The 17,372-nt window shown below is 39.2% G+C and overlaps 1 protein-coding gene across 1 annotated transcript in view; it reads right to left on the bottom strand.

Annotated features, from left to right (window-relative positions):
* The window catches only part of RAB3C (RAB3C, member RAS oncogene family), a 298,759-nt gene that overhangs the window by 246,594 nt on the left and 34,793 nt on the right, over positions 1 to 17,372 (bottom strand). Inside the window, exon 2 of the mRNA XM_047066326.1 lies at positions 12,103 to 12,330. Coding sequence (XP_046922282.1) covers positions 12,103 to 12,330 — 228 coding nt within the window. The remainder of the gene's footprint in view (positions 1 to 12,102; positions 12,331 to 17,372) is intronic.

Here is a 17,372-nt window from a genome sequence, read left to right as displayed (position 1 = left end):
AAGTGGAAGAGAAAACAAGAACATCCCTAACTGAAAATAAGTACTATCCAGCTTAGGAAATGCTGTACTTTCTTCCTTAAATCTGACTTGGGAAATAAATATGGAGTAATTAGGGACACCTGGGTGGCTTAGGTGGTTGAGCATCCCTCTCAGCTTGGTTTCAGCTTAGGTCATGATCTCATGTTTCATGAGTTTGAGCTCTGCATTGGGCTCTGTGCTGACAGAATGGAGACTGGTTAGAATTTCTCTCTCTCTCTCTCTCTCTCTCCCTCTCCCTCTATCTCTATCTCTTTCTCCCTCTCTCTCTCTGTCTCTGCCCCCCCCCCGATTGCTTGCTCACTATCTTTCTCTCTCTCTCTCTCTCAAAATAAATAAATAAAATTTTAAAAATCATTATTAAATAAATAAATAAATATGGAGTAATTAAAAGGTTCATTTGTACCCATATTTAAGCTGTGTTTATACACGCCAGAATGACTAGTCAGTTCAGTATCACTTTAAACAAATCAACAGAAAAATAACAATGGGTGACTTGGTGACAGAGGCATAACTTACAGCTAAAATCAGTAACTGCCAGTGATACTAGGCAATATCCTGAGGAAATTATTCCCTGTGTTTTAATAACAACTCTCCCCATGAATTCAGTGATTTTTAATTGTTTTTGTTACAGAGAAAGATACCAATTTTATGAACACTTAAGCAGCTGTATGGCTTTGCCTTCCCTGTACAGTTGATGAGTTTATCTAAATGTAAAGGTGGCTTAAAAATACCACACAACAACTCAACAACACGGCTGACTACCCCTGGGCATATCAAAATTTCCTCTTGGCCGGTGAAAGATCCCCAGGTGTCCTAAAAATGCTTCACCTTGTCAATTTGCTTGTATATTTTATCACCATGTTAGAACACCAAAATTAAGTTCTTCATATAAATGTCTGCCTATTTTGGAACTAGAAATTTATTTGCAGTTACAGAAAGTATGGAGTAAGACCAGTGATGTCAATATTGGAAAATGCAGGTGGAAAGAAATAAAAATGACTTCTTTATTGAGCACATTCAATGCATCAGGAACTATGCGAAGAATTTTATAAACATCATTTTATTTAATCTTTACAAAAAGACTATAAGCAAAGTATTTTTATTTTCCCCAGTTTACAGATGGGAAAACTGAGGTACAGAGAAGTTAATTAACTTGCCCAGGGTCACAACAGAAGCCTTAGGACTAAAATTTGAACTCAGATAGCCTAGCTTCAGAGCCCATTTTTAATGACAAAACCACTAAGTAATATTTCTGATCCAAGGAAGTCTAGAATAGGCCTAAGGTTAAAATAATACCAATGTGATCAGGCAGATTTAACATTTTAGGTGATGACTACATGGAGATAACAATATAGTTGCAAAGGGAGGCTTCTGAGAGGTCGAATTAGACTTTCCAGCATCCTCAAACCAAAGCTCATGCATATTAATAAAAAGATTCTCTTACTCTCACCTTGGGCCACTGTGATCTCAAGTCACCTAATGACAGTGAATGTGATTTATAAAATGATATGATGGAGGTAAAAAGTTTAGAATGGCAAAGGAAAGCAAAGGGCAACATGAAGGGAGACAAAGTGATATTGAAGAAAGAATATATATATATATTCTATATAATGGCCTAGGGGCACCAGGGTGGCTCAGTCGGTTAAGCATCCAACTTCAGCTCAGGTCATGATCTCAGGGTTTGTGAGCTCAAGCCCCACTTCAGGCTCTGCACTGACAGTGTGGTATTCTCTCTCTGTCTCCCTCTCTCTCTGCCTCTTGCTCAAAAATAAATAAAATAAATAAATTTTAAAAATATATATAATAAAAAAATAGAATGGCTTAACACTAGAGAAAATATCTGGTGACCACTGAGTAGAGTAGTCACGTCTGAAGGGTTCATTCTGATAATCCTGACAATCCAAAACAAATTGATGCATTTTTCATGGCCTCTTAAGGTAAGTAAATGTACAACAAAGAAAGAGATTAATTACAATGTTTAATTTGCTTAAAGTTTCCACAATTTAAATAGTCTGGAACTGAACTTATGCCGAATCCCCATTCTCTGCTACCAATGTGGCATTCCCATTTTCAAAAGGTTTGAGATCAGCATTCTTGGCTAGAAGTCCCTGTATGAACTGGGCTGATTGGAAGATCACAAAAGATAACAATCTGGATGGGATATATGATTATGATACACTTCTGTAAAAAACTTACTCCATTGATTTTGGATGCTTCCTGATTTTTTTTTTCTAAATCAGGGAGTTAAAACATTGAAAGTTACTCTAAAAAGCAGTGGAAAAAGCTATGTGGCCAGGAGAGAACCATTTAACCTCTCAGAGTCTTGGTTTCCTCCACGTTTAAAAAGATCTCTATAGATACCAACATTCCAAAGTTGTTGGAAGTGCTAAAAATATAATCTGCTCAGTGGCTCACCCAGAGCAATGCCTCAGAAGTGGCACCTACAGAGAGAGGGTACACCAAAATGGGTTCATAAAGGCTCCAAAGCTGGGCGGCTCCCATTCAGATCTGCTAACTACCTGTTAGCTGTGAGACCTTGGGTGAGTTATTCACACTCTCTGCCCCTCAGTTTTCTCATGTGTAAACTGAAGACAAGAATGGCATCTTGTGTCATAGTTTTTTGTGAGGATTACATGACTTCACACCCATGAACGTGTTCCACTACACCTGGCACATTAGGGATCGCTCAATGTCATTTGCCCCAGGAAATCTAGAGTCCTGCCCCAATGTCCGTTCTCTATCCTGCTGGCTCAACACACCTTTACCCACACACTCCGACTGTACGTTCCTCTCTTGTACTAGTTGTAACTGCTTATCAGCCACATGCGTCTTTCAGTCCCTCCAGACAAGCAGATAAAATTTCCCCAAAATAGTGGTGAACTGCCATGAAGCTGACAGAAGATTAAGCTTTAGGTTCCTTCTAAGGGGGGCCAGTAATAGGTTCACTTGGTCATCTGTTTTTTGATACTTTTGCAAAAGTAATGCATTTTTATACTTGTTCCTTAGTTTTTACCAATCTGTCAAAGCTATAGGCTCCAATAATCTAAATCTACACCTGCTCAAATGGGAGGCAAAATGGGAGAAAAGAGAAGATCTGATAAACAAAGAGTAAGCAACAAGCACTCTATATGAAGCTATAGTGGAAAAAAAACCCAGAAAGCAGAAACTTTTGAAATGGGGGGTGGGGTGGAGGAGGGAAAGAGGGGAGGGGAGAGAGAGAGACACAGGGAGGAGAGAGAGGAAGGGAACATGAACACTCATCCTTATTCTTCAATGTTCAGCTCCTTCTCATCCTTTGGGTCTCAGCCCAGTTACTTCATATAAACCCTTCTTGACCATTTACCAAAAGCAAACTTCCCTGCCCTTGTTGCTATCTTTCATTTGTTATAGTGCTGATTATTTATCCACAACACCATCACCATCAGATTTTCTGAGCATTTACTTTCAATCTCAAATTCCTTCACAGAGTCAGTGTCTTACTCATTTATTGAGTAAAAACTCAATAAATGTTGGTTGAGTAAACGAATGAGTGAATCAATGAGCAAATAATTCTATTTCATTTGTCAGTTTACGGCTCAGATGTAGACGCCCTCAAGAAACCTTCCCAAAGTCCCCGAGACTGGGTTAGGCTTCTTTCCTGTGTAACCTGTGTTCATGTCTCCAGAGCATTTATCACAGCAGATGGAATTCTCTCTTCACTCTCTACCTCCCCACCAGACAGTTGGCTCCTGTGGCAGACCCCGTGTATCCTTTACCATTACGTCCCCCAGCACCTACCACAGTGCCTGCCACAGAGTAGCACTCAGCATATACTTGATCCAATTAAATTATTTGTCTGAAGGTTGGTACACTATTTTTAAGAAAGAAGAAAACTAACATTTACTGTTAGTTCTGTGTCTAGTATTGAACAATTATAAAAAAAATTATTATGGCAAATACCTAGCAGATAAGGGGTAGGTATTTTCTTTCATTCACAAATGAATAAAATTTGTGAAAAGGCTCAGAAAAGTTAGGGCTTGAGGTCACAGCTAGTGAGATCAGAATCAGCATGTGATTCCCAAAATGTCAGACTCAAAAGTGCCCCCTCCTACTGTTGGGCCACTCTGCCCCTTGGGGACACTCACTCAATGATCCACAGGAGGCCTCTTTCTTGTGTTTGTTGTCCTATCTTCCCACATAGCTGGTAATCTCCACTGGGCCAGGAACAAAAGTCTTCAGTATTTTCCCTACTTTGTCAATGTTGAGAAAGTGGTTTAAACATGGTGGGACTGCAGGAGTTGCTGACTTCAGCTGCCTGACAGAGTGAACGTTTTCATGCATCTTAACACTTAGCACACAAGCATCAGCTTCCTCTCAGGAGTGAAACCCAGTATTACCTTTATCAGTCTCTCAGGGAAAGAGCAGATGCTAGGTTAGAACACATACGAAGGGGGAAAAGAGCATACAGGTGACAGTACCAGCAATGGTCTTGGCAGCTGCCACCAGCTTCAGTGGTTCTCTTGAGGAACTCACCTGGGCAGAAAAGGGTGGTTCCTTATAAATAGATGAAAAAATATGAACACCATCCTGAAATACATGTGTAGGGTGACTAGGTTAAATGAGCACCAAGTGCAAAGATTACAGGTAGAAATATTTTCCAATTCCATTTTACTCAGACTCTTCTTTCTGCCCCTTCTTGATATGCACGTTCCCATCCGTGAAAACAGGCATTCCAGAAATGTACAGGAAGAAGCTAGTTGAATGTGTTCCAATCCATCCTGCTGTGTATATCTATGTGTTTTAAACACAGATAATGCACAACCCACTCATGCTGGTGGATAGTAAGTTAAAAGCAAAACAAGTGATTTCTTTCTGTAACTATAAATAATTTCTTAGAATAGGTAATCAAGAAATAGGAAAAAATATAGAGTAATTATATAGTGTGCAAAAGTACTTGCTAAGAATTAACATATGTAGGATTCTAGATTGAATAACCTAAAGAGCTCAAAGAAATCACTTGGCCTTCCTGGACCTCATTTATATCACGTGATCAAGTACACGTGGGCTTTGGACTCCGTGCCGTGCTGGGTATGCCGCCTCTAATATATCCTAGCTATGACCTTGAGAAAATTCCTTTATCTTTCTGATTCTCTGTTTCTGCATCTATAAAACAGGGCTAATAATACCACCTTCCCTCGTGGGAAAAAATAAATTCTAAAATGCACAAAGCATAAAGTGTTTCCTTTGTGGGTAAAACTGGGTTCAGTAAATGATGCTATTATCAGTCATACCATCAAATGAGGAGTTAAGCCAGAAAATGTGAAAGATCGTTTCCGGATCCAATTTTCTAGGTCTCCAAATGCTCAGACCGGGAAATGCACTGAGCCTATGGTAAGAGTTTTTGAAATCACAAGAATTTGACTCAGTAGAATAAATGAAAGAAGCCACCCCTGGGGCTCCAAGACCCGCCTTCTTTATTAAACATGTGTTTCATTTTCTATATTCTCATGTGTTGACACCCAGGGCCTTGTGGACCCTGGAGGGACTGCCCTTCTCAGAGTTAGCCAACTCCTAGAGATATTAAACAACTTGCCAGCTCACTCTTCTTATGCAAAGGAATGAATCCAGAGCTCATACCATCAACCACCTCTCTTACTGGGCTCTAACACTTTGAGCCACTATCCACCTCCCTTAATCACTCCTGAGCCAGATAACCAGTGTCTCTATGTCCCCTGAGCAGACAGACATAGGGTCTGCTGAAATTATTCAAACTAGCAATCCTAAATCTGCTGTGCCCAGTCATTCCACAGAAACCACAACAGAGGCTCTTATCACACACCCCTAACAACCTCGTAATGCACCCTGGTGATTCACCTCATTCTCCTTGTGCCTCCCTCCTCTAGCCCATGCGTCCTTTTCCTGGAAACCATGAGTATAAAAAACTATCTTCTGTTTGTTGTTAATGGCAGTTGTCTCCTGATCTGTTGGCCTGGCCATACTTCAATAATAATAAAACTTGTATTTTCAAACACTGTCTTCCTCCATGCCTCCCCTAGGGAAGCAAGACTTAGGTCCCTCTCTGGGTTTACTAGTCCATCTCTTGCATTAGATTCTGACTAGTTCCTACCTGAAGACTTGGTTACAATACGGGGATCAGAATCCCCTTTAGATGCATGTAGTCCAGCAGCACATACTTGACGAACAGATGGAACCTTTGAGAAAAGGAAAAGGTGCCCCTTAGGAAGAGCACAAGGCTCAGTAAGTGGAGAAGGGCCCCACTTGACCCTTTGGTGGGTGCCCTTGCACAGTATACAACGTGCATCTGTGTGTGGCAGCCCTGGACTCTGAACATGCTGAGAATCAGTTTCCAATTAACTCAGCCTGGCCAGAGCTTCAGAAATGAAGGGAGGAAGAAGGGGAAAGAGAGAAAAAGGAAGGAGAAAGGCACAAGGAGTGACAAAGAGCAATGAAAACAGTAATGCCCTCTGCCTTCTGCCTACCTGGCTCCTGTCCATGTAAAACCTATATTACCCAATTAGGCTATGGCTTTTTCAAGTTAAGTCTTCCATTAGTTGGAGTCAACCCTGATTTTAGGACTTAAAAAATGCAGACCCAACTGAAAAAGGATATCCAGGTGCTTTCTTCAAGCAAAGGAAGTTGCTATTTATTCAGGAGAATCACACTGTCAAGTCTGGCTATCTACACAGTCTAATTGCAATAATTGTCAGCACATTCTGCTTTGCAAATTGCTATAAGCCTCAATGCTCTCATCCTAGTAATCTAGATACTAAAAATAAATATAGGTGATATTCTTCGTAATTGATGCTATTTTTTTCAGTCTTCTCATTGGGAAGGCATCCACTTTACACAGCTTTTCTCAAAGCTAAACTATTTTTAAAATGAGAAGCAAAATAATATAGATCCCAGCTGTGAAATATTTTTCATTAAAGTGACAACCACACTATATTTTCCCCCAATATATTCATAATAGCATTAAACCGACACATAAAAAATTAAAGAACCAGACCAAATACTTGGAATCTCTAAAATTTTGAAAATTTTTGATTTGAGAAGCATAAAAATGATAATAAAATGAAAATGCAGTAAGAAATATAAATTCAGTGAAGGATAAAGGGATTCACAAATATACTAATGGAATACAAAGTTGGTAAATAAGTACAAATGAACATTTCTCTAAACAAGTTTATTCCAAGGCAGTAATGAACTTCCACAGAAAGGAGGTGTAACATGTCCATGAAGAAATGTCAGTGGTTTCTAGTAGCTGTTAAAACGCTTTATTTGCATGTGAATTGTTAAAAATCCACTTAAGTAATCCAATTTGTGGACTCAGAAACTCCGGATGCAACACATGCAAAAAGCACACCATCAAAGAGGAACGGGGGAGTCTTCCCAGACAGGCACTTCCTCCTGATATTTTAGAAATACTTGAAATCTGGCCTCAAGTTGGATGTCCCTGAGCCTGGTGGATTCCACCGGCAATCAAGTAAACTTATCAGAGCGATCATAACACAGCATTTACCTTGAGAATGAACTTGGTGTAGTAGCAATCAGACTGGCTCAACTAGCAGGAGACCTGCTCTGGTACTAATTGTAAGGTAAGGCCAAATATTTATCTTCTCTAAACACCTTGGTTTCCTAACCTGGAAACAGTCCTCTTAATGGACAGTTTAAAACTAATAAAGTAATCAGAATCATATCAACATCCTCAGCCTGTCCAGGTAAAGATATGGAACTTTCAGCCCTACCCCCCTGACCGCTCGGAGGGGAAAGGTGCTGCAGGCTGAGTTAATCACCAACTGCCAATGATTTAATTAATCATGACAATCATGCCTGTGTAATGGAAGCTCCATAAGTATCCTAAAGGATGAGGTTCAGAGAGCTTCTGGGTTGGTGAATACATCAACGGTCTAGGAGTATGACATGCCCAGAGAAGGCATGGAAACTGTACCTATCCTCCTGCCCTGAAACTGTCCTACTTTTCTCTTCTGTTTAGATGTTACTCAGTTCTATCCTTATAATAAACACATAATAGTAAGTAAACTGTCTTCCTGAGTTCTATAAGCTATCCTAACAAATTATCAACTCTGAGGGGTGGTGTAATGGGAACCCCCCACCCCCAATTTGGAGCCTGTATATCAGAAAAACAACAGACTTGTGATGGGTGTCTGAAGTAAGGGACAGCAGTCTTGCAGAACTGAGCCCTTTACATCTGGGGTCCAGGTAATTCCAGGTAGTAAACATCAGAAATGAATTAAATTGTTTGCAGCCAGGTGGTGTCCACAGAGAGTTGAAGCATTAACTGGTCTAGAAAACCCACACATTTGGTTTCAGAAGTGTTGTCAGTAAGATGATTGTGGACACCCTAATGAATTAGTTACAAATTAATGTAAGTACAGAAAAATATTATAAGCTGGGAAAAGTAGTTAATTGGCTATTAAATACTAGGAGATGAAAAACTGTAAGTGCCAAATATATTCCCCCAAAAATGATTTATTAAAGTTGTTATATAACAACTAATAACAACTATGTTATTTAAAATTGTTAAATAACAACTATGCTATACTTACATGATAGCATCAAGCAAGGATCCCTAGAATTACTGTAGGTATACCTATTTTTAGGCACACCACCCTATTTCTCTTTACCCTATCCTCCTCTGCATGCCTCAATTCACTGAAATGGCCAAACTTTTTCAAAATTTTTTTTGACATCCCAGGATACATCATTTAAAATTGCCATCTCCAGAAAAACATCACCATATTCAAGAAAACTTCATAATTTTGTCAGCTTGGTAAAGGGGAATAGAAGCCCAAGCATTAGGCTCTGATAGACGTGTCCTGGAATCAGTAATTCATTACATATGATCTTGGCAAGCTACTAAACTTGCCCTACCTTCAAATTTCTCAAGTAAAATAAGAAGAAGAAGAAATGCAAAGTTGAATTGTTTCAGGAATTAGAGGTAAAGCATAGATAATGCCTGGCATATGGTGTGTGTTCAATAAATGCTAGCTATATATAATGCTTATGCAGTAGGTGTTTGCTTGTAAGAGTATATAACTACTCAATATTAATTTCTTTTTCCAATTATACTATAAGTTCAATGAGCACAAAATCTTTTTATAGTACTTCTTTGGAATGTTTCACAGTCTAGTAGACCAGTTGGTATACAGTAGTGTAAAACCCATTTTCACACCCGTGAAATCACAGGTGCATTAAGAGCTCCTAATTTCCCTAAAGAGGAAGAGAAGAGACTACTTTAGTTGCAAAGATAACAGTGGCCACCAAACCACAGTTGTGACTAAGGAGAGGGCAAGGGGAAGGATTCCTGAGTTGCTAACCCGTGACGGAGTGTATATGTATCCACAGAATGGGAGAATGGAAGCCCTGCAATGAAGTCCTGGGCTGGACTGGGCTGTGAAGAGAGTTGGAGGTTTGGGGAAAATGGTAGATTACGGAAGATTTGATACAAATTTAAAGAGAGTTATATGTGAGAGCTTTTTTGTTGTTGTTTTAATGTTTATTTATTTTTGAGAGAGAGAGAGAGAGAGAGAGAGAGAGAGAGGGAGTGGCAGAAAAAGAGGGGGAACAGAGGATCTGAAGCAGGCTCTGCTGCGCTGACAGCAAGAAGCCTGATTTGGGGCTTGAACTCACAAACAAGGACATCATGACCTGAGCTGAAGTCAGATGGCCAACCGACTGAGCCACCCAGGCTCCCCTTTGCGAGAGCTTTGTGAGTGAAGTTATGGGAAGTGAGAAGTATGAGGAGATCTTTGAGGCAGCTCAAAGATCTGAGGCTTAAGTTAGCTCGGAGAACAACTTTCATCCAAATGTAAGACCTATACAGAAGTAACTTAATTTCAACCCCCAAGAAAAGTCAATGAATCAGCTCTGGCATCATAGTAGCATTGTGCACTTTGAAGAAAATATTTTTAAGTACGAAATACTTTATAATTCTCAAAATAATTTATGTTATTTGAAATACATCTTTTTTACATTAAAAACAGATAATTATGTACCTCTACAAATCATTTCTGTCAAAAACCTAGATTGAGAAGTTACTAGAGATTATTAGATTGACTTAACACACGAAGTTGGCGTTTTACCTAAATGATCATGACAGCCATCTTTAAGCATCTGTAAGGTATAAGGAGAAACTAGGAGCTGTCAGCCAAAGGAAGGACTGTTATTTTAGCAGCAGAAAAAAACATGGTCAGCGAGTTGAGAGATGTGTGGTTACAAAATTAATTTAACTTTCAATTCACCAAATCTCTTCAGAGTTGAGGGACCTTTCTTAAGCCTGAACATGAGAGTAACAGTGATATGACAGTTGGTTGCTTAAAGCTCAAAAGGAAGAGAATGAACCAGGACCCAAATGTGAAGCAATGAACATAGCTCTTTCTATCTCCATAGACAGGGCTGTATATTTAAGTTCCAAAGAGGTACCCTCCCAACAAAAAGGGCTTTGAGGACTGGAAGAGTAGTGAAAGGTACTCCGACAACTTTTCCAAGCTCTTACACCAGTTCTGTTTAGACTTGGATGACTCCTGAATTATAATAAATAAAATAGTAAGCTGCCCAAAAGGATACCTGTCTGTGTGCATACCTACATCTTTAAAGTTACACCTAAGAACTTTAAGATACTTAAAGGTCACTCGGTTTATACCGATATTTTAATAAAGTGGTATTTATTTTAAAAAAAAAGGTTTAGGGGCGCCTGGGTGGCGCAGTCGGTTAAGCGTCCGACTTCAGCCAGGTCACGATCTCGCGGTCCGTGAGTTCGAGCCCCGAGTCAGGCCCTGGGCTGATGGCTCAGAGCCTGGAGCCTGTTTCCGATTCTGTGTCTCCCTCTCTCTCTGCCCCTCCCCCGTTCATGCTCTGTCTCTCTCTGTCCCAAAAAAAAATAAATAAAAACGTTGAAAGAAAAAGATAAAAATTATTAAAAAAAAAAAAAAGGTTTATATTTTACACTCTGGGATTTATCTTTCTTCCAGTTCTCCATATTTGAGGAGGGAGATTTATCATCAGTCCTACAGATTACCCCTGAGGCCAGTGCAAAATGGTAGTAGATATCAGAATTATCTCAGAGGAAGGTGGGAAACATCTCTTGGGAGGAAATACCTGTTTACAGCTCAAGTTAATTTGAGTGGCAGAGGCACAAATAAACAGGGAAAAGGGGCCAAAACACTGCAGAAATGCTCCACACCATTGTACCCATATATTCCATGATATACATAAAATGCTTACTCCACAAATCTCTTTTGGTGTCACTAAGTTTTATTTCATTCTTATATTACCTTAAACCTGTTACCCATATACATTTTTCTTCTGCTTCTCACTTGCTATTGTCCTAATTTTATCCCAAAGATTTAAACAAACTTTGATCTTCTGCAGGGGTGGGAAGAGGCAAAAAGCTAGTCAAATGGTCTCAAAAGTTAGTGGGAAAACTTCCGCTTAGAGGAAAACCCTGTTTAAAGTAAATATTTTATTTCATTTGTTTTGTTTTGCTTGTGTGAATAAACATAACTCTTAGAGCTGAGAAAAGAAAGTCTGTAAAAGGTAAATAGACCATGTTCAAAGTTTTATGTGGGGCTTTATAAAGGTACCAAACTTAAGTTTTCTCTACATTTGGTCATTGACCTTTTCTTTACAATGCCCAGGACAAGATGCTCCCTATGATCTAAAAGGCTAGATTGACTTTGCCAACTTTGTGGATTACAAAGTGGCATAGAGGGATTCACAGGCTTGTTCAGGGTCATACAGATCATGAAAGGCAGAGTCTAGCTTCTCATTGAGTGTTCCTTCAACCACCAACACAACATATATTTGGGTTTTCTTTCTTCTGAAGACTCTAAGAAGCAACACTTCACAATAAGGCATAGTTTAGTCTCCATACCTTAAAGAGGCATCACTCTACTGTCTTTGAAACAGAATTTTCCAAGCAAAGAATCTAGAAATGGAGCCTGTGGACCCATGGGGACAGAACAAGGCAGAAAGTGTCTCTCTTTCATATATCTAGGTTCAATGTCATAGACTGAAGAACATTGTCATTTCAAAGTCACTTACCCAAATCTGAAGCTTGATTCTCTTTTCATTTTTGAATACAGTTTTTACTTTGAAATCGATCCCAACTGTGCTGACGAATGCAGATGTAAAGGAGTCATCCGCATAACGGAACAGGAAAGATGTTTTCCCCACACTGCTATTGCCAATGATGAGCAATTTGAACATGTAGTCAAAGTTCTGATCAGAGGAGTCTTTCTGGCCATACCTGGCATCTTGGGAAGAGGCCATCTGTGATTAAAAAAAAAAAAATGAGGATCAGTCTTCCGTTTGATATGAAGCTAGCAGCACACTCATTATTGGCCTTGCCAGAAACAGATGTCAGACCACTCAGGAGACCAGATGAGAATGCTCCCCAGTTTTCCTCTGATGCTGGTATCCATGGCAATAATTCCCTGCTGTAAGACAGAACAGCAAATCTTACAGCGCTTTCCAGCTGTGTTGGTGTTTGTCACTGCTCAGCATTCAGAACCAATCAAAGACACCAAAGGAGACATCTATGAGGGTTACATGAAAAGCAAAGATATGAGGAACCGGCCAGAGTATGTGGGCTCTGCGACTTTATAATCCCAGTGATGGACACACCAAAGTGGCTGAACAGCAGGGTGTTTCTTACTGAATTATCTGAATTATTAGAGTCTCTCTTATTTCCTAAGAAAGTGCACCCAAAGCATGTATCTATTTCATCTATTAACATCACATTAAATCAACATCCTAAAATAAATGGTAGTCCCTTTCAAATTAAAAATAGAGATAGCAAGGGGTGTCTGGGTGGCTCAGTCGGTTAAGCGTCTGACTTCGGGTCAGGCCACGATCTCACATCATGGTTTGTGGGTTCAAGCCCCGCATCAGGCTCTGTGCTGACAGCTCAAAGCCTGGAGCCTACTTTGGATTCTGCATCTCCCTCTCTCTCTGCCCCTCCCCTGCTTGTGCTCTGTCTCTCTCTCTCAAAAGTAAATATTTAAAAAATGACAATGGCAAGTGTTTATGGTTCAAGCACTGTGTGAGAAATTTACTGAAACCTCACAACAACCCAACGAAGTAGATTCATATGAAAATGAGAAAAATGACACTCAGAGCTATGATCAGGTAATGTGCTCAAATTCACACAGGTATGAGTGTCAGAAGACCATTCAAGTCAGGTAATATAGCGACAGGGCTCATATTATTAAACTCTACCTTGTTTCTCAGTGATGACTAGGGAAATATGCACACGTGCTCTAAAAGACAATGTAGGAAATATTTAATTATGAAATGCATCAATGAAGAATCCCAGCTGGGTTCATACCTTGGCTCTACCATTTCCTGGCTGTGTGACTTTGAGTTGGTTTATTATTTTAAAACGGTGTGCCTCAGTTCTTTCTCTTACTTGACATGGAAATAATTATCATCTAACTTGGAACACTTGTGAAATAATAGATGCTATATCTGGAAAGCAGATATGTGAAGCACCTAGTATAGCATAGAAAACGATCTTTATGATTAATTATAAACGCTTTACACGGATGTGGATTTTTTCTCACTTTTTTGAGGACCATCTAAACAGCCATCAAAGCAGATGCTGCATGACTTCTAAACACCATTTGGCTCAATACAGAAAAGGAGTGTTTAGAACGGTAAACCTCACTGATTAGTGTACTTCCTTACATTTTCTGGTGCTTTGAATTCTTTGGCAATCGCTGTGCTGTCCAATATACCCCAATATGGTAGCCACTAAGCACAAATACCTATTTATATTTAAATTAATTAAAATCAAATAAAATTTAAAATTCAGTTCCTGAGTCACACTACCCACATTTCAAATGCACAACAGTCACGGGTGGCCAGTAGCTATAGTATTGGACAGCACAGATATAGAGCATTGGCATAACTGCAAAAATTCTATTGGATGGTGCTAGGCTAGACAGACAGGCTTTTCTCATTTCCAACAAAATCTGATCAATAATAATCTGTCTCTTGGGGAAGGTGGCAAAGAGAGAAGCCTAGGAAGATAGGAGAATGCTTGAAACAATAAAGAGTGCTCACCCTCATCTAAGACAACATTAGTTGTTGAAATCACATTCATGTGTTTATAAACAATTAAGGGAAAAGGGAAAAAAGGAGATGGTGAGATAACATATTCTCTTTCTACTGATATTTAGTGACAGTAATAGAACACAATTATATGTATAAGAATAAGGACAAAAAGAAAATCTGTATATATTATTAAATTTAAGGGCAGTAAAAATTTTGATGGCACTATTAAATATAAGCTTCAGCATTTGTCTTTTTAAGTCCATGCAACCACACCAATGTCTTCAATAATTACAACTTGTAATGAGTGTTTGCCAATATGCAAAACTGGGCCACTAAAACAGGCAGATATCATGATTTTCCTTTCTGGCCCAGCGGTCTACATGCTAATGTAAACCTCCACCAACACAAGCAGCAAGACAAGAACAAAAATAGGATCATAACTCTGGACTATAAGTTTGAACAATGGTGTCTTCCTCTGATGACTTCTGAAGTCAGGAAACTGTTCCGTGTGGCACCCCCATTCCTGCAGACATTGTCCTTTCACCAATTAATACTAACCCTCCCCCTCTTATGGAAATGCTGAGGTTAGCCAAGCCTGCAAATGGCCTTTGTTAAGAAGATCTTTCTGCCATCTTTTATATGAAGAAGTCCAGATGCTGGGTTCTTGGAGAAAAATGTTCAGCTATGCCACAGTCAGAAAATGGACACTACAACTTTCCTAGAGCTGCCCATACTCAGCCTGCTAGCCTACCATATAGTGTAATCTATCACTTGAAGGGGGTATCCAACTGAGTCCTGTGAGTCTCTAGGATGCCTTACAGGAAAATGTGACAAAGAAAGCTGCTATCAATCCCAAGTCCTATTCCAAAACCTGCAGAAATATCAACATTATCAACATTAGCCTTTTAAAATGTAATTATAGAGATTTAGATGGAGAAAACCATCCTGGGGCTTTCTCTGATAAGAGAAAATGAAGAGGTTCAATTTCAAGAGCTGATATACCTTGTGGGGTCAGCAGCAAAGAAGGTGGCGGGAACACAGAGGGTGTCTATGATGCAGGAGGACAAAGCTGGTAAACAGGTAGGTGTATCCAGAGCCTCTAAAGGACTAATAAGAAGAGTTTCCTAACACACTATTCTTGAAGGTATTTTTTTTTTACTATTTCCTGACTTATATCCCCAATAAGATTCACAAAGAGCCAAAAATATGTGCATTGGGAATGTATAGGTCTTACATTAAACCTCAGAATAATGAAGCAAATCCTGGCCCAGAAGATTAACAAAGAAATTTCCCTAATCTTGCTGAGAACAGATATGAAGTGGTTTGACAGCATATAAGTGTCAAAGGCACTCGTAGTCACTATGTCAACTTATTGACACTTCTAAATACTGTCATGTGAACATTTTCATAGTTTTCATGGGAAAATAGAGCTGTAATTTGAAAACATCAGTACACGTGAAGTAACTTTCCAGAAAGTAAATCAGATTTCATAAGAGATATAAAAGAGAACTCTTTAAATTGCATTCATCTTGAATTAATTAAAAAACAATCACCGAGTGGAAAGAATCTTTGAGGTAGTCCAACTTTCCACTCATTCCAAGAGTCCCTTCTGCTGGCATGTGAGCATCTCAGGTTAGTATTCTAGCCTGGCCCTTCACACAGAGTGACAAAAAGTTTAGGAGGTTATGAAGCACTATATTTCATTGCAGAACAACTGCAATTGTTATAAATTTCTTTCTTAGATTTAAGTCAAAATCTACTTCCCTATAGCTTTTTCTTATGTGGTCTAGATTCTGCCATATGTATGTGTGTATGCATTTGAGAGACAGAGAGGATGCATGTGCACGTGCGTGTGCAAACACAGCAGAGAGGGGAGGGACAAAGGAAGGGAGAGAGAGAATCTTAAGCATGCTCCATGCAAACAGTGGAGTCCATGTGGGGCTCAATTTCAAGACAGTGAGATCATGACCTCACCCAAAATCAGAAGTCAGATGCTTAACCAACTGAACCACCCAGGCATCCCTAAATTTTGCCTTATAAATCAAGAGTTGACTCTTCTCCCATCTGAAAGAACTTCACGTGACTGAAGGAACAAATCACAGCTCCACAAGCTTTTCCTTGGATGATCCCTTTACTCCTTTCCCCTCACAAGACATGTCCAAAAAAATCCCATACATCCTGCTAGATTAAACTGACATCTCTTCAGATGTCAACGTCCCATGTGTGGCCCCCAAAATTGCTCACAATATTCCAGATACAGTAGTGCAGAGTAAAATGAGACTATTATATTTCATCACAATTGACTTAATAAAGTCTTCTCAAATGCTCAGGTCTTTTTTCACATTAACTGTAATAAACATAGGTCTCCCCTATCCCTATCCTTATCCCTATCCTATACTTGGGCAATTGATTTTTTTTTAATGGAAATGCTAACCTTTATATGTACCCTATTACATTTCCTCTTGTTCATTGTAATTTGCAATTCAATTCTGATAATTTTTATGTCCTTTCATCAAACATATTACTTATCCCTTCCAGATTTATTTCATTCCTAAGTCTGATCAGTATGCATTTGATTTATTCATTTAAGGCTCTGATCAAAATGCTAATCAGTTTGTAGACAAACAACAATAAACTTTTTACCCTGTTAAATATACATGAATCTGTAGATGAGATTTCTACAATATGTCAAGGAATTTGGCAAATTTAAAGCAAATCCTTAACCTCTGGGAGTTGGTGTCTTGAGAAACCAGTGTTGCCCTCCTAGGTAAGCCTTGGTTCAACTGCAGGTGAACAGATCATGGATTTCATTGATGTGTCAGTTTTCATTTCACTTCTAGCTCCCCCAGAAGTCCTACTGACTAGGGACCAGATTACCTCTGACTAACATGTGCAATCACAGCCCACTTCAGCATTTTTGACATTTGTTTTTCAAAATAAAGGGGAAAAGCAAATTATTTTCAGGGAGTCCCCCGGGCACTTAAGAATCTAAATTGTACTAAGCCACTTTGTGGATCTCATGAGAAACACAAAAACAAGTCATTTTAAATTTACTGTGTTCCCACTACTACTACTGATAACAGCCTGAGGGGCAGTGGGAAGATGAAGGAGGATAAATTATACAGAAAAGGACATGTAGTTCTCTGAAACTGGAAGGATAAAAGCAAGGATGAGGCAGATGTATTTAAGGGCACAAATGCACAAAGTAGTTTCAAATCTCAATCACTGCTACCTGGCAAAAAAAGAAAATGAGAAGA

The sequence above is a fragment of the Lynx rufus genome, unplaced genomic scaffold (genome assembly GCF_022079265.1).
Source record: "Lynx rufus isolate CCGP_SWC_20201006 ecotype Redwood Valley unplaced genomic scaffold, mLynRuf1.p SCAF_1, whole genome shotgun sequence".
Classification (NCBI taxonomy): domain Eukaryota; kingdom Metazoa; phylum Chordata; class Mammalia; order Carnivora; family Felidae; genus Lynx; species Lynx rufus.
Note: the sequence above shows the minus strand (reverse complement) of the source record. Positions and strands in the feature narration are given on the sequence as shown.